At 36.7% G+C, this 20,184-nt stretch overlaps 1 protein-coding gene and 1 long non-coding RNA gene across 2 annotated transcripts; both read left to right on the forward strand.

The window, feature by feature from the left end:
* The first annotated feature begins 2,443 nt into the window (after positions 1 to 2,443).
* Positions 2,444 to 3,695, forward strand: LOC130462396 (uncharacterized). Its single transcript, XM_056830549.1, has 2 exons — positions 2,444 to 2,898; positions 3,519 to 3,695. Exons 1-2 carry the CDS (start codon positions 2,727 to 2,729, stop codon positions 3,656 to 3,658), a joined length of 312 nt encoding a protein of 103 aa, XP_056686527.1. The 5' UTR covers positions 2,444 to 2,726; the 3' UTR covers positions 3,659 to 3,695.
* Positions 3,696 to 10,073: 6,378 nt separating this feature from the next.
* Positions 10,074 to 15,570, forward strand: LOC110776763 (uncharacterized). The gene is made up of 3 exons (XR_002530249.2): positions 10,074 to 10,298; positions 14,362 to 14,628; positions 14,971 to 15,570. It is a non-coding gene; the product is annotated as an uncharacterized lncRNA (long non-coding RNA).
* The last annotated feature ends 4,614 nt before the right edge of the window (positions 15,571 to 20,184 follow it).

A 20,184-nucleotide genomic window follows, 5' to 3' on the forward strand; every position in this document is an offset into this window, starting at 1 on the left:
GTTATTTTGGACACGGTTATCTGTTTTGGGCCTATTTTCTGGGCTTTTCCGCATCTGTCTAGAGAGTAGTATATAAACTCTTTAGGTGATAACCTAGCCGTATTCTGTAATCTGTATTACTCAAGATCAATAAAACTTTCCTCCCCTCTGCCTGTGGACGTAGCTAACACATTGTTAGTGAACCACGTTAAATCTCTGCGTTCTTTAATTACGTTATTTAATCTTTCTTTGCATCCGTTATAACATATACTTGTCATTTGATCACACAGTAGCAAGTAGTTGCCCGACCCCTGCTAGAAGCTTACATTTTTTAGAATTAAGAGGCCAAGACACACGTGTGCCTTATACTCCGGGGTAGCAACTTGTTTCAAGGTTAGAAAGAGCAGTATTATGGTTGTTTTACAGACCACCTTGTATTGTAGTTAAAGGGAAGACAAGAAAATTTACTTCTCCTTAAAAGTCATATTGCTATTTATCTTCAGATTGATTTAACGAGCTTCTCTTCATTGGTTTATTTAATTATTGCCCTACCTAAAGAATATTATACCTCCTTTACGACCTTGAAAGCCCGATCTTACGAGTTGTAGAGGTAACAATATCACAACATCCAGAAGGACTGACACATCCCTGCATACATAAAGTAAAAAATAGAAGTCATATATGATAGCAATATCACCCCACCAACGTGAGCATCAATTTGCAGGCTTAAGGAAATAGATGTCATATATGATGTTGAACTGAGATGGTATCAAGCATCTCAAGGCCTGGACATGATGGGCTTTATTGTGCCGTTGACATGCACCTGAAGGTAACTAATTTATTTTTCTTTTGCATGTCAACAAATTCTACAGAAGTTCACTTACTTCATTCAATTAATTTTTATTGGCTACAAAAACTACAAGTGATCGGTGAATCCCCCATATAGAATAGTAGATATAGAGAAAATTAGAGCAAGTGTGGGGATAGAAAGAGAAAAGGTGGGTGAAATTTTACTTTAAAGCAAGCGTGCTTCATTTTTTCTTTGGTATTAAGTTCTGTTAACTCATACGTCCATCTTCCCTAAACTGCTCTCTGTTGAAATTAACATTTGGGTGATTCTTATTTGATGATATAATGATTTGTTTTATCCGGAGGGAAGAAATTAGAAAAAAGGTGTTATACCATAATGAAAATTGGAGCTTGAGTTTTGATAGGGGGATGAAGTTAATGAGATGTAATTGTGCCTTTAAATGCAGGAACACCCTGGGATCAGCAAGAGTGAGAGGAAGAGGATATGTCGGTACATGGAATGCAAGAAGTTATCAGTAGATGCATGCATGCACGGACGCGATGCAGAATGAAAGGCTCCCAAAAAGGGTGATTGTCCAAGAAAAAGGTCGTGTATATCAAAAGTTTGGCAGAGTCAATTCCTGAAGCCGGTTCATTCAACTGGTTGTATATGGAAGGTAATCTGAATGTTGCTCTATTTTCAGATATTGAGAAACACGTTGATGTTTTGATGTTGGTATTTTCAGACTTAATTTTATTGAGAATTGGACGAGGTATTAAACAAAGTACCTGCATGATTTTCTGAAGCTTGTAGTTGATGGATAACAAGTCTAGATGTTCCCATGGATGATGGTATAGATCGATATCAAAACATGAACCTTGAGTAGGACCTCAGTTGGATCTTGTTGGATGCTTATATTTCCCATTCGTATGGAGTGTGCCTGTGGTTATGTGGTGGTTTGGGTGGGTTAATGCTGCTTTAGGGGAATACTGGGGTTTCTAGCAAGGTTAGGGGCGAAACTAGATTAGACCAAGGGAGGTGCATACCCTGATTGCCTGAGGTTAAAAGTATTTAGAAGCAGCTTCGCATCATAAAATAATTTCGTTTGATGGAAAACAAGATGTATCAGTACATATTGGAATCAATGTTCGAATCCTATGACCGACTATACCAAGTATAAACTACTTCTAATTTTCATTTTGCTTATCGTTTTAACTTTGAAGTGACTCCTATATATTCCTCTCTGCTTAAATGCTATCTAGTACTTATTAGTACTTTTTATTTTATTTGATCTTTGACTGTTTAATTTCCTGTCTTTAACCTATATTCTGTAATAATGCATCTCCAATCGTTACTTATCTCTCTTGATAAAAAAACTTAATTAAAAAATAAGTAAGTAAATGAAGTAAATATGTTGTGTGACCTGCAGCAAGTAAACAGGAGAATCCAGAGCTCCATTGTGCAGCAACTCAAAGTGAAGATGATCCTGAAACAGAAACGAGATATCCAGAATCATATCACTTTGAATTTCAGAATGACGTGGAACTAAAAACTGGTGATGATGACTATATTTTATTAGATATCTCATTGCACCCCAGTTGCGTAGCACATTGTCAGAGCATAGTTTGAAGTTCTTTTGTTTTTTCTTCTTTATTGTGTGACTTGCAGAAAGTAAATAGGAGAATCGCATTGTGTCACCTGCCAAAGGAGAAGAGTTACATTCTACAACAGCTCAAACTGAAGATGATCGTGATACAGAAAAGGAAAATCAAGGATCGGATAACTTTGAATATCAATATGATGTGAAACTAAAAACTGGGATGCAGACCACTGATTTAGGCAATAATCACGAGAGGGAGAAGAAGAAAATTGGTGCGCATATCCTTAATTTAAGTGATGATGAGAGAGTGAATAAGAGAATCAGAAGGTATGCACCTGTAGAAACAGAACAAAATGAATGTATTGTATGGGTCCACTTGGAGACATCAGGGGACCCTATAAAATGTCAATGCTCAAGCAATATAATGAATTAGCTGCTCCATTTGCTAACAAGTTCAAAGTTTGGAAGATAGGCCAGTGTGAAAAAGATAGAGTGTCGTTGCCAGGTGCTTGTTGCTTAGTCTCCACAAGTAAGTAATCGTATATTTCCAATCTGTACAGAGAAAGTAGATAATTTTTCTTGCTAGCTTAACTACTTGATGTAAGTTTTTGCTCTAACTCTAATTTGTTGACCATTCAAAACTCAGAAAATTACAACGTAGGTAAGAAGAAGTCGCCATTCTTTAAATACCTAATTTATCTAATGAGCTTACTACTCACATAAGGTTATTTTGGATTCTCCTATTTCTTCCGAGATTGTGACTTGTGTGTTCCTTTAGTTACTTTCATGCGATCAAGTCATGTAAAATCTGTTCAATCAAGTGAAAACAGGTCTAGAGATCCCAAATGAAGTCTCTCTAGTGGCTTTGAGGAAGCCTTCCACCATATACATGAGATTTCTCAAAAGCAAAGGGGCATATCTGTACTTGTTGGCATAACTGTACTTGTTGGCATAACTGTACCTGTTAGCATATGTGTACATGTTGGCATACCAGCCTATTACTACTCTTTTACACAAGTAGTACCTGTTGGAAGACCTATTTTCTTTCTTTCTTTCTTCAAGTAGAAGAAGTTAGCATTAGCCTGCTTACTTTCTTTCTTCAACCAGAAGTAGTTAGCACTAGCCTGATTTCTTTCTTTCTTCAAGCAGTTAGCACTAGCCTGCTTTCTCTCTTTCTTCAAGCACAAGCAGTTCGCACTAGCCCTTCTTTCAGAAGCAAAAGCAATTGGCGATTGGCAGAATATGGAGTACATGTATCAAGTAGTTTTACTTGGATTACAAAGTATTAGTAATATGAAAGAGGTACCTGTATATGTATTTTTGTTATTATAGATTTATCTCATTTTTTACTATATATGCGCTAGGTTTTATCCAAACTTTACTAATTAATACATTATTTTGTTGAAGTACAAATATTTTCTTCAAACCTGTACACTCAAGAGGAGATCGACGATGTTCGAGAAAAACGGCGTAGATATTTTATTAGTAGTTGTTTGTAGTCATTTTCTAGTGTTCAAAGATAGAAATTAAACTATAACAAATTTTAAGTTACTTTTTGGAATATAATTATTTATACTTGTTGAACCAACTTTCTTGTTTGAATTAATACAAAAATATTTTCGCGATTCTGCAAATCTCAGCTCTATTTATTATTTTGTGAATTTATTATTTATTTTATTACGTACATAGAAGTAATTTAAATTAGCAAGAACAAAATAAAAAAAAACTAAAAACATAACACACACTTATAGTTTTAGTTACATGCGACTCCTTATGGTTTAATTCATATATTTTTTTTTAAAAATAATACATTCCGTGTCGCCTTTTGGTATAATAGGTGAATCAAATGGGTAAAAAAGTTTAAATTATAATTCGAAAAATGCTTTTCGTGTCGCCTGTAACATTAATAGGCGACTCCAAAGGTAATTAGCTTAATAAAATAATTGTGCAAAACATCTTTCGTGTCGCCTCTTAGTATGTTAGGCGAGTCGATTATTAATAAATTTAATAAAAATGTCGGCAAAATATTTTTTATTGTCGCCTTTAAACTTTAGAGGCGACTCGTATAATTAAAAAAATTATAAAAATAATTCCGGAAAATATTTTTCGTGTCGCCTATAGGGATTAGAGGCGACATTAGAGGTTAATTATTTCTTTTAAAATAATTAAAAAGTACCTTTCGTGTCGCCTCTTAATATAATAGGCGACTCGGAATGATTAATTAATAAATTATTTTTTTTGAAAAATATATCTTTAGTGTCTCCTCTTCCATAACAGGCGACATGTATAATAATATTCGTGTCGCCTCAAAGGGGCGACTCCAAAACACCAAAAAAATTTAGAGTCCCTAGCTTCAGAGTCGCACCACAGGCGGCACTAAAGGAAATTTAGAGGCGACTCGCAAAGGTGTTTTTGTAGTAGTGCTTGTTCACAACAACACTAAGGTGAGTTGTTAAAATAACATGAATATGAGTGGAGGCTAACTCTATTATCTGTCGAGGAGCATCTTTGTCTGTTAAGAATCTCCAAGCGTCAATGTCTCATGACTTGAAGTGGTGTTTCCATGTTCTCCTTCATTTCTGGTATGTCGCTCACTTGGTGGATGATGATGTCATGACTGTCACCTGCCACAAATTCAATGGAACCAAGCGAAACAGTTAGTTAATTTGATAGTGGGGGAATCCATTACCCATTTTCTATCTCGTCAAAGATTGACGTCTTCATGAAGACGATATAGTCGGCCTGCATAGATATGACACCACTTCACGAACTCGTCATTTCTGGGTTGTTTGACGTCACTCCACACTCTGATGTCGAGTCGTACTTTGATGACGACACAATCTCGACACATCTCTATCGACGCGCGCTCCATCATTGACTCGTACTTCGATGAAGATATTTTCTTGTCACATCTTCCGTCAACGTACACATGCTTCCCCCGGACCCGTAGTTGGATGACGACATGGTCTCGGCACATCTTTTGATGACGACACGATCTCGACACATCTTCAGATGACGACACGGTCTAGACACATCTGCTTGACGGCGACACGGTCTCGGCACATCTTCTGATGAAGAGGTGGGTTTGTGTTGATTATGAGTTTTGATGATGACAACGCAAACTTCCTAATTATTGTTTAAGTGTGTTATTGTAATGCTAAGTTAGGGAGTGCCTGAGTTGGACAAACTAAGCATATGGAACAAACACCAAGCAATATAAGGAGCTCCTAAAGAATCGATCAGTTTGCAAATGTTATCAATGGTTGATCCTCAGGAAGTTGATCCTCAAGAAGTTGATCCTCAAGAGATTGATCCTCAAAGAGGTTGATCCTCAAAGAGGTTGATCCTCAAAGAGGTTGATCCTCTAAGAGGTAGATCCTCAAAGAGGTTGATCCTCAAAGAAGGTTGATCCTCGAGAAGGTTGATCCTCAAGATGGTTGATCCTCAAGATGGTTAATCCTAAAGATGGTTGATCCTCAAAGTGGTTGATCCAAAAGATGGTTGATCCTCAATGTGGTTGATCCTCAATGTGGTTGTAGACACCTAATTTGTGTCTCCCCATTGGAATGATGACGATACCATTATCCTTATTAGGCGGTTGGAGCAACTCCATGCGGAAATCCCAATTGCTAAGAACATTTCCAAAATCCAATAGCCAAAATCCAGTCCCCGAGGCCGTTCCCATTCCGGAACTCGGTACAAAATACAACTTCCAAAAATCAAGTTCAAAATCCAAGTACAATCTCACCCAATGGACTATCCCATTGGTTTTACAATGCCTTTTCCAGTCGAAATGACATTAAGCAATCCAAATTCGGGCGCCGACCCACAAAACCGAGCAAGCCGGACATCGTCCCGTAAAACTGAATTCAAAAACCCAAAATGGCTTATTTTTAGACGTAAACTAATCCTTAATCATCAAGCAAACACTACGTGCCAACTTCATATAATTCGTACGAAGTTACACCATTACAAGACAAAACAAGGACGACATCGTTCTTCCTTGGTTGGCAGCTTCTGCGCCACGTCATCAGCGCCTGGCGCTGGCAGCTGCGCTGGACGCTGGCGTGAGCTGGTGTTTAGCAGCAACTTCTCTTATTTAAACCCCTAATTCTGAGCATTATGGGGAGGCAAAAATCAAAACACAACGTCGTAATACAAAAATTGCCACTCAAATCAAAATACAAAAATCCTCCAAAAAATCACATACAATTTTCAAGTTCTAAGCAATTGGGAGCTCTAAAAGAAATTCTTACATAAACCTAACTAGGTAATTCCGAATCCCAGCCCTAATCAATCATGTTTCTTTGATTTTCTCTTTAAAAAATGATTAGTAAGTTGGAATTTTTAATCCTAAAAGTGTCACTTACAACAATCATACATTTCTTACAAAATCCAAACTTTATGTGATACAAAAATGCAAACTTTCAAGATTCAATGATGTTCAAAGTTGTTTGTAATCCCTTCTTTGAACTAGAATCACCTTCAAAACATGGAGTAATCAAAGATGATGCCTTTTTAATGTTTAAAGGTTTAACCTTTGAGATTCAAGACTCCAATTTTCAAATTTCAAGTTCAAGTTTCAAGATCCGATAATGTTTAGGGTTGTTTGCAATCACTTCCCTTAACGGATCATTTCAAAATAAGAGCTCATCAATGATCAAACTTTTTCAACATTAAAAGGTCCAATCTTTGAGATTCAACATTTCAAATTCAATATTTTAAATCCAATATTTCAAGATTCAAACTTTCAAGTTCTATGTTCAAAATCTAAGACACTTTAGGTCGAGCTACTTGACCCAGATTTTTGCTTTGAATCCGTGTCGGGCGCACCACTAGTACATAATTAACTTTAGGTAACACCGAAAAACTGTTACATAAAGGGGGTAAAGTGTTTCCATAGATCATAAGTAACACTTTGTGGGTGATACATCTGCTCGTGCTACCTATTCTATTAGGTAACACTTTTAATAACATATGATAACACTTTTACTAGTGTTACCAAAAATAATTTTATGTAACACTTTTCCATTCCTATTGTAGCACTTTAAAAGTGTTACTCGTAATATCTTAGGTAACACTTTTTAACCATTGTTATCACTTTTTTATATCATCTTTTGATTTACAGTAACACTTTATTGAATCGTAGGTATCACTTTTCACCATATAACGTAACACCTTGTTCATTATTTAGGAACACTTTTCTATTCTTAGGTAACATTACATATTTAACACTTTTTAATAACTATTGTAACACTTGCAAAGTAATGCTTTTCATTAAATATAATAATTTAACAAATATTACAAAATTGGTTCATAAATAATAAAAATAATATTATCATAAATAATTATACTACATTAAATTAAATAACTATAACTGTATAATAACAATATATGACAAAGTTATTATAAGAACACTAATATTAAACATAATAAAGAGAAGAATAGTAATAATAATAATAATATGAATCCGAAATAGTTATTGCACGAATGTGCACATGTCATTTTGAAGGTTAAACTAATAAACAACTCTCTAATGTATTTCATGTACGATCCATGTAAATTACATTATTATGTTCAAAATAAAAACCAATTGATCATATCTAAACCTAAAATGTATAATCCAAAACTAATTTGAATGTGTTCTATGTTTTCATCTTCAACTGCTTTCCCTTACGTGTGCATGATTCTCAATGTCAACTTAATCTTCATTTGCTATCGGATCTAATCCATCATCTTGATCCTATAAGAAGTATAAAATTAATAAGATCCAATATCCATAATCAAGAAAAGCACAACTACAAGGATAATAACAGACACCTCTACTAATGATATTGCGATTTCTAATATTTTATGGTATGCAGGTACACGAAGAGTGGCTAGGAGAGCCTACAATAATGTATGTCTTCATCAATGGTAAGTGGAAGCAGAAAAAAGGGAAAGGATAACCGGCGGTATAGTTGTATATGTCTAAAGAGATTGTAACTTAGCTACTCCTTAAGATTCTTACAGTGTTCTTGCCTGAGTAAAACTTTGAAGATGCATGAGATACATCCTGTATTTGAGTGTAGAAAAAATGTACCATATAATATGAAAATAACCTAAAGGAAAGTAATATGATATGTACAACTGCAAAATTGTACATGGTGTATAATCCTTCCATCATCTACTAGTGATGACTTCATATAAAAAACTAAGATGCAAGCTACTAGTTGCCTTACTGATTAGTAGTGTCACTTGTTGCAGTACCTGTCTAAAAATTTGTTAAAGCAAGTGGTCTAGAAAACAGATGCTCGATCATAAAGCTCATTAGGCGGAGAAAGTAAAGCCTGGGAAGTAAATCTGAATTACAAGAAGTATAATAGCCAGGCCTTTATAAAGGGGGATTAGAAGAAATTCCAGGCTGCAAACAGTTTCAGACCTGGAGGACATCATCGCAGAAAAGAAGACAAACAGTCTCAGAATATTTTTTGTATTGGTTTGTATAAAAAAAAAACTCTACTTCTTTAGTTACTGCAAAATTTTGCTGACTGTTTTTCTCGTGTGAGTTCTCTAATGAGGTTTGGAGTACTATCTTACATTGGATGGGTTATCAAAGAACTAATGGGGCTTGGTATTTTGAAGTGCAGTTGGTAGAGCAGCATAACAATAATTTTGTTCCACTTAATTTGTATAGAATGACTGTTTTGAAATGGACTATCCAGATATTTAAGTAAAATCCTTAAGGGAATCTACCATCTAACAAAGTTCAATGAAAAAGTAAATGATAGATGCATGCAACAAGCTTAGGATCTTGTTGTAAATAACCTTTTAAGTAAGTGTTCTGAATAATGCAGGGATTTGAAAGTACCGGGCCTTTCTTCGGAGGGTTTGCTGCTCATATATACGAGAAGATCCCAACCGAGACGTGATGTTGAACCTAATTTCAGTGCAAGGTAGTTGCAGCGACATGTTCGATACCATTTGATTTTCAACAGTAACATCCCCTTTACTTATCAGCAATCACACCAACCTACTGCAGTAGCTTACCAAGCATCCAAGAATCTGCAGAACCATTAACTACCGATTGCAACAACACATCAACTGCAACAATTCTGCCAAAAAAATTTAGTTGCACCATGTTTGGACAACAACTATATTTAGATCTCTACAAACAAATTGAGACTAATGGCAAACTAGCCTTCATGTGGTTGTGCTCATATAAGATCAAATTAAAAGTAAGTTGCTTGTGTAAATAGGAGCTTAAGTTACGAGCAGGAGATCATAAAATGGATAGAATTTTGTTCTAAGACCCTCCCTCACATTTGAATCGCCCAATTCACACTACATAACATCAAAAGAATGAATAGAATTCACAACCCCAACAAACCCTAATAAAAATATCAAACTAATCAATCAATCAGCACAACGATAAAAGTCGAAATAAGTAACGCTAAATAGAGTACGGTTAAGTGCGTTAAGCGTTTCATAGGATAATATAGAACGGATGTTACTGATAACAGTTCTATGGGAGAAAGAATAGAGAACGGTTAACTTGCTTAACCGTTTCATATATTTTACCATCATATAAATTATTATATTTAATATATAAACATATACGGATTAGTAACATATAAAGCTGTGTTTTGAATGAAGTTAGAAGGGCGTACTATATTCCCATTTTATTAAAAAAAAAAAAAAATTTAACAAATTCATCTCTCTTAATTAAGCACTGGCGCGGCGGATTGTAAAACTCAGAAAATAAAACCTCCCCGCAAAACCTATTCCAAAGTTAACCTCACCTTCCGCAGAACCTAAATTCATCCTCCCGCAAAATCCAAACCATAACCGCACATCACCAAAATCTCCCACGTTGTACCGCCGCCGCCGCAATACCGCCGCTCTTTTTCAATCTCTGGTGAAGTCGAGTTTCATAGTCCGATTTTTTAGGTTGGTATTCTTATTTTTGTTCTACATCTTTATCCTTCAACTAATAACGTTCTTAATTATCAAATTGTAATATCTTATATTGAATTCTTGTTGTAAACTCTTGATAATTGTGTGGTAGAGATTTTCATTGAAGTTTTTGGTCGAATCATAGAGGATGGTATAATGATTAAATCGAATTACATTTAATTTATTAGGATTATTGTCGAAACAATCTGGTAAATTAGTCTTTGCATCCCTGGTTATGTGGTTAAGAGAATTAAAGTTGAAGTTTGTTGGAAGGAAGATGATTGTCTTTGGTTTAATAGCCCGAAGTCTGATATGTAATGTTCTGTATTTTTTGTTCTTCTTTTTTCTTCTGTTTAGGTGTGGCTTGGGTGTTTTTCGTGGCTTAGGTGTTTTTCGTGCCCGTGTCTAGTGGCTTGGGTGTTGTTCTGGTTAGGTGTGTCTTTGGGGGTATGCCTTGTTTTTATAGTTAAAATTAATAGGAAATATAGTAAAAAATTTACGGTTTTTTCATGAAATGCCCTTGAGGTTTCACAAAATGCACCAAATACACCCGCGCGTTTCAAATTACATAGTATACCTCTATTTAAACTTATTTGCACCAAATGCCCCTAGACTTAACGGAAGTCTAACTCCGTTAACATTAACTCTTAATTAATCTAACTAATCCTAATTTAACCATAATTAAATACTGATTAGTCTAATTAATCTTAATTAACTCTAATTCCCCTCTCTCCTCTCACTCTCCTCTCTCCTCTTAATCTCACATTCTCACGCCATTTTCTGGGTATCATCAAAATGGTGAACCCAACCACAATATTCCTTCTTCAAACCATCTTCATCAAACATCAATTGCTAACTCAAACCCCCAAATATTCGAACCCAAATTTTCGAGTGAATTGAAATCGTGAATAGCGCAACAAAAAAAATTGGAGAGTTTGATAGTCTGAAAATGAAGAACAAAACAAACTTGAAAATGAAGAACAAAACAAATCAGAAAAATTGGAAAAGATATATAATCTGAAATTTGAGAGTTTGATTCCTAAATTCTCAACTATAAATTCGATTCCAATGTCCCTCGATCCCAATTGCTGCTATTCTACTCTCCTATTTGCTGCTACTGTTGCTATCTCTTCCTGCAGAAGAACTCAGCCCCAAGAACAAAAACAAGAACACAAAATCGGAAAAGAAATAAAAATTTGAAAACGAAATTCATTCTAATCTACGAATTGTTTCTGATTCTCTAATCTAATTCTAACTACCCTGCGCTATTTTCTATCCTAGTTGTTATTCTACCTCGCCCAATACAAATTAGAACTTCGTTCTCGAATTCGTTCTTCAGCATTTCTGTTCTTCTTTTTGGTTCGAGGGAGCAGTTGCGATTAGAGGAGATCGATAGAGAATAGCGCAGCAAGATTTGTTTTATGTTTTTCAGATTTTGATTTTAGGTATAGCGCAACAAGATAGAGAATAGCGCAGCTGGGTTCAGATCGATAGAGAATAGCGCAGCAAGATAGAGAATAGCGCAGCTGGGTTCTTTGTGAGTATAGAATAGCAGCAACAGCAACAACAAAGGGCAAAAAACAACAGAATTTGGGTAAATTAGAGAGAGATTAGAGCCACTAGAATTCGAATTTGTAGTTTAGATTTTCGATTTTAGGTATTAAACTCTCAAAATTTCATATTCTCTTCTTCAATTTTTTGGGTTTTGTTCTTGAATTTTCAGATTTATTGTTCTTCAATTTTGGACTTCAAATTCAATTATATTTGTTAGCTAGAGTTAATTAGAGGCAATTAGAGGTTAATACTAACAGAGTTAACGGCCGTTAGTCATTAAAGATATTCAAGGGCATTTGGTGCATTTTTTTCAGAAATGGGGGTATATTATGTAATTTGAAATGTGCGGGTGTATTTGGTGCATTTCGTGAAATCTCAGGGGCATTTCATGAAAAAACCGAAAAATTTAAGTATTGATAACCATAGTAATTAGCTATTATTTTGTGCAGCTAGACTATCTCACATAATAGAGAACTATATTATTATGAGCCTGGAATTAGGCTTACTTATTATGTAAATGATAGCCTAGAATTATGCAAATTGCTAGTATTACTCTAACGACAATGATAGCCTGGGTGTTTTTTATGCCCGTGTCTGGTGGCTGCTGAACTGGAAGGTAGCAGCTACTAATACATGCCTTCTTTGTGGGTTATCTGGTGAATCTGTGGAACACCTATTCTTTGAATGCCCTGTATTTTCACAACTGTGGCAGAATGTCTTAAATTTCCTGCACTTTTGATAGATCTGCTACTGGGTTTACTGCTAACGGACTTGGATGATTAAAAGTAGTAAAAGGGGAGGTGGAAGGCACAAGCTATTGATCATATTCTTTGCTGAAAGCATTTATTATTTGTGGCTAAATAGGAATGATAAGATTTTTAATCATCATTGTAAAGCCCCTGCTGGTCTGTTTAGGGAAACTCTTTTTAGAGTTGTAGCTAGAGCTTCTATTGAGCTTAGTAATCTGCTGATTTATTAAGTTGTTAGCTGATTGTTTGTGTAGGTAGCTGCTGTCACTGTTGGCTTGGTGGCTTAGTGTTGTAATGGCTTTTGCCCATTTCTACTCTTCCTTTTGGTAATATAAATTACTTTGTTTGCCAAAAAAAAAAAGTCTTCGTGTCATTTTTTCTATTTGTTCAACTCACTGAAACTTTAGCAGCATAAAATAAATCCGAGTGTTAAATAGTTAGGGTGAGGGTGATGGTGGTTATGATATTATCGATCTGAAAACTGGTGTCATTACTTCTGGTTGGGAAAAATATGACTTGGCTATCCAGTTGAGCAACAAAAAATATCAGAGTTCAATGCTTGAAACTGTAAGAACATTATAAGTGTGTTGAGTGTATGTTGGAACAAATAGCCTTTTCAATAACACTTAGCAGCAATGGCCCATGCTGCATGAAATGATATTCTTAGGCTGTGTTTTCTTCTACCGGATTTTACTTGTGTGAACTTACTGAAGCTTTTCAGAGTGTACAACAAATTTTTGGATCGATTGAACCTAAAAATATGCAGAATGCTTGGTATCCAGTCAGTGGATGCCTGTTGCGTTAAAGATTTGGGCATAAGTTAACCTCCCAATCATGTCAAAAAGCCAAGTTTCTCAAAATCAGTTGACAATGTAGGCTAGAAAGATAATGGACTTAATTACCTAAAATCCAGTACATATTTTGACTTGCCAACTCTCCCGGCTGCAGGATGGTTTGTCCTCCGTTCCCTACAAAATATGTCATTAATTTATTTACTAGAACTTCTGAAGTTATAACTAGAAGTTGTAATCCTTTGTTAGTATACTGGCGCGTTAGTTTGTCAATAATTTTTAAAACTAACACCATATTACGATAATAACTTGAATGTTTGAGCGTCCTTATTAATGTTAATCTTACCTCCATAGTAAGCTGGAAGTTCTTAGCTGAGCTCTGGATTCTGAGGCCAGCTCTGACAACAAGTATAATATTGTTTCAGAATTTTTTTTACATAACCAATCATCTATTTCCACATCACCTGCAGTTAGACCAGCCTGTTCAGAATTGTCTCAATGAGTTTTACTTGACAGGGAATAAGAAGAGATGATAAACTAAACCCAAATGTGTGTGCAACTAAAATATGAAAAACAACACATAAATATTGAACTGTTGCAAACAAATCACCTCTATCTTTCGCAGGAAAAAAGGATAAGGGAAAGTGTAAGTGTGTCTGTTGAGCTGAAGTTTATAAGTAGCTCAACTTAAGGTTAAATTGCTCTTTTTTGGCCAACTAATTTCTTCTTTGTAGCCTGCTTATGTTGTTTATACAGCCTTAAAATTAGAGTTATTAACTGAAATCCTAAACACAAACTGGTCAGAACTGATATGGTCAGAACTGATATGGTCAGAACTGATCTGGTCAGAACTGATCAGAACAGAACATTAGAACTGATTAGAACTGATCTGATCAGAACTAATTAGATACTTTCCTTCTAAAGCCTAACCAATACTTTTACATATATGTTCTTTATGATTAGGGTGTTAGCAGTTTATGTTCCTTGGCGATTGAGAATGACAAAGGTGTCCATATAGTTGTCGTTGGAGAAGTGTACGTTGGGAAGGAAGGAGAAGTGGTCAAGAATCATTTCAAACCCGTGCCTAGTGGTCATTATCGAGTTTGTATTGAAGAAGATATCAACCCAAGTGCAACATTGCCATGTCCCGAGGGGGAAACAAAATTCGTTTGTCAAAGCTTGGATAGATTTTTTATATGGGCTGCTCATTTGGTTTTTTCGTTAAAGAAGGTACATTATTGAAATTTTATGCGTTACATATCACGATACTTATTTATTTCATTCAACCTATAGTTTTTACATAGTTTTTATTTATTTCATTCTCCATTAGGTATACTTATGCTAGATATTACGCGACTACATTATATACACAGAGTACATGGTAATGATGATTAATAAGGCATATTGAGTCTGCTTGACATAAGTCATGAGTATGCTTGACATAAATCATGCCACAATATTCAGGCATTTGTTTAAGGCTCATTCAATTCCCTTATTAAGGGAGATTTATGATTATGATCAAAAGGTGGAACCGTCTAACTACATTGTGATTGCCATTTGTTTTAAATTTAGATAACTAATGTATCCTTAAGAAGAAGAACCTTGTTGTCAAGATATGCGATGATGTTGCTACACGAGGTGCTCGCATTACTGATGCTGCAATACTGGTATCGATGTTGATGTTGTTGCTGATGAAGATGAAGATGAAGATGATGATAACGATGATCTAGTGTGACTTAAGCTAGCTCAAGGAGATGGTTACCTAAGTTGTTGCAAAAGTCGTTGTTGCTGCATAAGTTGTTCTTGCTGCAGAAGCTCCTGCAGCAAAATCCAATCTCCGGTCCAAGTTGTTTACAATCACCTCTTGGACTAGAATCACCACCAAACATGGGTTAATCAAAGATAACACCTTTTAACATTTAAAGGTTTAGTCTTTTTGAGATTCAAAACTCCATTTTCAATATACAAGTTCTAGTTTTCAATTTTCAAGATCTTACCATGTTTAGGGTTATTCATAGTTATTTCCCTAAACTAGGATCATTTCAAGTTCAAGTTTCAATCATTTCAAGTTCAAAACTTCAATATTCAAGCTTTCAAGTTCAAGTTTAACGTACAAAATCTAGGACATTTGGGTTGAGCAACCTCTCCCAAGTTGAGATTTTTGGCTTTGAATTCGTGTCGGGCGCACTTATTTTTAAGGAGCCGCTTGGCGTTCAAATCTCATGTGCCCAAGTACAAATTTCAATTATGCACCTTTCAATATTGCAATTTCAATATCGCACCTTTCAATACCGCAATTTCAATATCGCACTTTCAATATCGCACTTTCAATATCGCACTTTCAATACCGCAATTTCAATACCGCACTTTCAATTCCGCATCTTTACTTGCCTAGTCCATTTCTAGGCAATGTGGACCTACTCCCTAGTCCTTCTCTAGGGGGTCTTGTATTTACTAATTCCGCACTTTATTTAGTATTGTGATGTTGCTTTATTTGCTTTATTGCTTTCATCACCAACATGCTAAATACAACAAAATACAAAGGTTACATCACGCTTAACAAAGATATATTTGGACAAACCGGCCTTAGGTTCCTTAAATCAATCTTTAAAGCAAAGTGACCACCATACAATTAGAGATTCAATTTTCTCTTAATGCAAACCCACATAGTCTAATCTAGGGTTTATTTTCGAAAACAATGTTGTGCCAACGTACTTGAATATTTCTAAAGCTCGCCGAATAAGCATTTTGTTCCCGTGCCCGGATCTCACCCATCCGTTTCAAGGATTCAAGGCCTTATCCAACATAGAGTCACTTGCGGTCTTTCCAAACGAGACTTTAAAAAATGTTTGGTGGCGACTCCTTCGAGGTACAAAAATTCTACGGTTCTCTAAAGAATCGCCCCTTTGTAGAACGGGAAACAAGTTTTGACACAAAAAAAACCCCCTACAATTCTGGCGACTCTGCTGGGGACTTTAATAATTTCAATTCGAAAATGCGGGCAGATTTCGAGCAACAAGCCACTGATCTGCTTAAGTACTGGATGCTAGCACTGGCGCCAGGCGCAGCCCCTGCGCCCAACGCCACTGCCTGCATCCAGGACAGTGGCTCACAGTGGCTTGTTGCCCACTTTTGCTCAACATTTCGTGTTGGGAGTTAGTCTGTTTTTGAATCTGGAAGGACGCTCCCAAGCCTCGTGAACAAGTGCCGAAAAACGAGCTTTACAAATACAAATTCAAGTACGATTTCAATTTCAATTTCTAGGCATTTCATGCATTTTTCGAAAACCATATTGTGCAAAATGAATTTCTACCCTTGCCCAAACGGATCTGTTCTACATTCGGGCTAGCCCCGGGGGAAACAAAATGGTGACTCTCCATACGGTTCCCGACCAAAGTGTGTGACCATTTCCGCGCCTACCGAAACTTGGCATTTACTTGACATTCCCGATGTCAAGTATGGTGGCCGTCGGCTGACACACACTTCCCTTAGGCGGATGTGAATGCTTGTCGCCGGATCCGTCTCATAGCCAAGTACCTTTTGACACCCAAAGCCGACCACTTGCATCATACAAAACTTAGACCGACCTTAGGTTGAGAACTTTGCATGTCGCATTCATATTCATGATTAGTGTGACAACGTGCTACTTGTGCATTGTGTGGTCGTCTTTGCACGCGTAAATGGCTAACCTCGAGTTCTAGCTTGCCAAAACCAATTAGCCTCCAACTAGGAAACCAAACCCCTAGGAGCATCATTCAAACCTCATGCATCTAAATCGCCGATTTTAGGGTCCTTAGGAGTGTCACTCCATTTGATTCCAAACCCTTAAACACACCTCACGCACAAATGCCAAATTCAAAATTCAATCCAACGGCGTCATAATGCCGGATTTTCGAATCCAAATTTTTAAGTCCAAACCTCAAAAGTCAAATCCAACGGCCTCATAATGCCGGATTTTCTAGTCCAAATTTCAAGTTTCAAATTCAATCAAAATTTTCAAGTCCAAACCTCAAAAGTCAAATCCGACGGCGTCATAATGCCGGATTTTCCAGTCCAAATTTCAAGTTTCAAATTCAATTCAAATTTTCAAGTCCAAACCTCAAAAGTCAAATCCAACGGCGTCATAATGCCGGATTTTCTAGTCCAAATTTCAAGTTTCAAATTCAATCCAAATTTTCAAGTCTAAACCTCAAAAGTCAAATCCAACGGCGTCATAATACCGGATTTTCTAGTCCAAATTTCAAGTTTCAAATTCAATCCAAATTTTCAAGTCCAAACCTCAAAAGTCAAATCCAACGGCGCCATAATGCCGGATTTTCTAGTTCAATTTTCAAGTTTGAAGTTTCAAGTCCAAATCCAACGACGTCATGCCGGATTTCCTATTTCAAACAATCAATTCTTCAAACCTCAAACTCAAGTTGCCAATTCCAACCTCAAAGTCTCAAGTTCAAATATTCGAGCCCATGCCCGCATAATGCCAACTTGCCAACTCGACCTTTCAAAATTTCAAAGCTTCAAGGATCAAGTTCCAAATTCATACCGTCGTAATGCCGACTTTTCTATTCCATGTTTCAAACCTCAAGGTCCTATACTTCAGGGTTCCGAGTCCACGGCGGCATAATGCCGGACTTTCAAGTTCCTAAATTCAATGTTTCAAATCCACGGCGGCATAATGCCAGATTTTTTCAAATACAAAGCCCCATACAAAAGTGCGTCCTTTCCATCTCAAAGTTCAAATTTCAAGCCAAATTCAAATTCCAAGAAATCTTGCTTTCCATTGCTCCCCAATACAAAATTCAAAACATTTCAAACGGGTTGAAAATCCCCTGAAATAATACGAGTTCAAATTCTATCAACGGGTTGAAACTCCCCTAAAATAATACAAGTCTAATCTTCCGATGGGTTGAAACTCCCCTAAAATAATACAAATTCCAGTTCTCGAGCGGGTTGAAATCCCCTTCAAATATTCCAAATCCAACGGGTTGAAACTCCCCTAAAATATTGACGGGTTGAAATTCCCTTGAAACAATACAAAATCAATTCCCTTTTCAATTGGGTTGAAACTCCCTTCAAATACTTCAAGTCCAATGGGTTGAAATCCCCCTGAAATATTGACGGGTTGAAATTCCCTTGAAATAATTCAAAATCCAATTCCCTAGTACAAGTCCAATTTCCAAATTCTTGAGCGGGTTGAAATTCCCTTCGAATAAGTCCAATTTCCAATAGGTCAAAATATTCTTTTTCGACATTCCAAGTTCTAGTACAAGAGCCAACTTTCACAAAAGAATGAATGCTCCTCTCAAACATTTCCAACGGGTCGCAAATCTCGAATACAAGTACAAAATCCAAAATCCCGAATCTTCGGAGTGGCACTTAGAGTCAAAGTCTAGGTCTCATTCATTGCATGCATATCATATCATGTGTCGGGAAGTCTATGTTCTAAAATCGTCTGGTATGTTCTAACTAGGAGTCCAAAGATCTTGTGGGTTCGCCGAAGAGGAGAAAGGTTGAAAAGAAATCCATCAGCCCTAGCTTCCCTCATAGCCGGCATCGAACGAGCAGCTCGTTCATCTCCTACAAATCAAACTCCCAGTCCCATTCAAGAAACCATCCAAATGTCTGCCTCTGAACAACTCGCTCAACTCCTAACGGCTTTCTCCAGCCTCAGTGCCAATGTGGAGAGCATAAGCAACCGATTGGGTGTCGTGGAACAGGGCGCGCCCACTGATGACTTAACCAAGAAGATCGAGAGTCTTGTCAGTAAGGTTACCAATCAAAAGAACTACTTTGACACCACAATGGAGGACAACCTCAAGGGGAGGGCGAATCTGCCAGACAAATTCTCCGCCAATGACATTCCAAAGTTCAAATCGACTGACAATCCCAAGTACCATCTCAAGAATTTCAGAGCTACAATGGCCATCAAGGGGGTCGAACACGAGCTATACCCAGTAGTATTCCCTATGTCTCTGGAACCTGTCTGCCAGAAGTGGTACTATTCACTCAAGGAACATCAAACAAATACATGGGAGGCAGTCGCTCGAGCATTCATGGAGCAATATCAACCCAACATTCAACTTCAAACCACTCCAAGGGAACTGGAAGTTCTCAGGCAAGGGCCTCAGGAAGGCTTCACTACTTACCTCAACCGGTGGAGAGAAATGGCATCCCAAATGGTGACCCAGCCCTCCGAGAGAGAATTAGTCAAGATTTTCATTTCCGGTCTTCTCCCAAAGTACAATGCTCACATGAAGTACCTAGGTGTTAGGTTATGATACATATGACAATTCATAAATCATGCGGAAAAACCATAAATCCAGGAAAGCATATTATATTCACATAATCATTTAGCATAGAATTGATGCATACATGTTGTAGCGTGCCTTCCCTAGCTGCGCCCGAACCGAACAAGAACAAGTCTTTAGGACTCCAAATGTCGTCCCTCCGTAGATAGTCCACAGTACGTCCGGATCCGCCTCAAGTTAGACCAACTAGAATCGCCCTTAAGGTGCTTAGGAATTTCGGCTAGTGTTTGCAAGTGTATGGTTAATTTTATTTCAAAAACTTACCCTTTGAATACTTCAATCGTACTGCAAATAATGACCCTAGGCCCTTATTTATAGAGGTATGGAAAAGGAACTGGAATCCTATTAGGATACTAATTAGTTAAACTAGAATCCTAGTAGGACTCTAACTAATTAATTTTATCCTTTTAGGATTAAGAATTTAATCATCAAACAAATCCTACACAATTTAGGTTTCGTATGTGAACACAAACTCTACACG

The sequence above is a fragment of the Spinacia oleracea genome, chromosome 6, assembly GCF_020520425.1.
Source record: "Spinacia oleracea cultivar Varoflay chromosome 6, BTI_SOV_V1, whole genome shotgun sequence".
Lineage (NCBI taxonomy): Eukaryota > Viridiplantae > Streptophyta > Magnoliopsida > Caryophyllales > Amaranthaceae > Spinacia > Spinacia oleracea.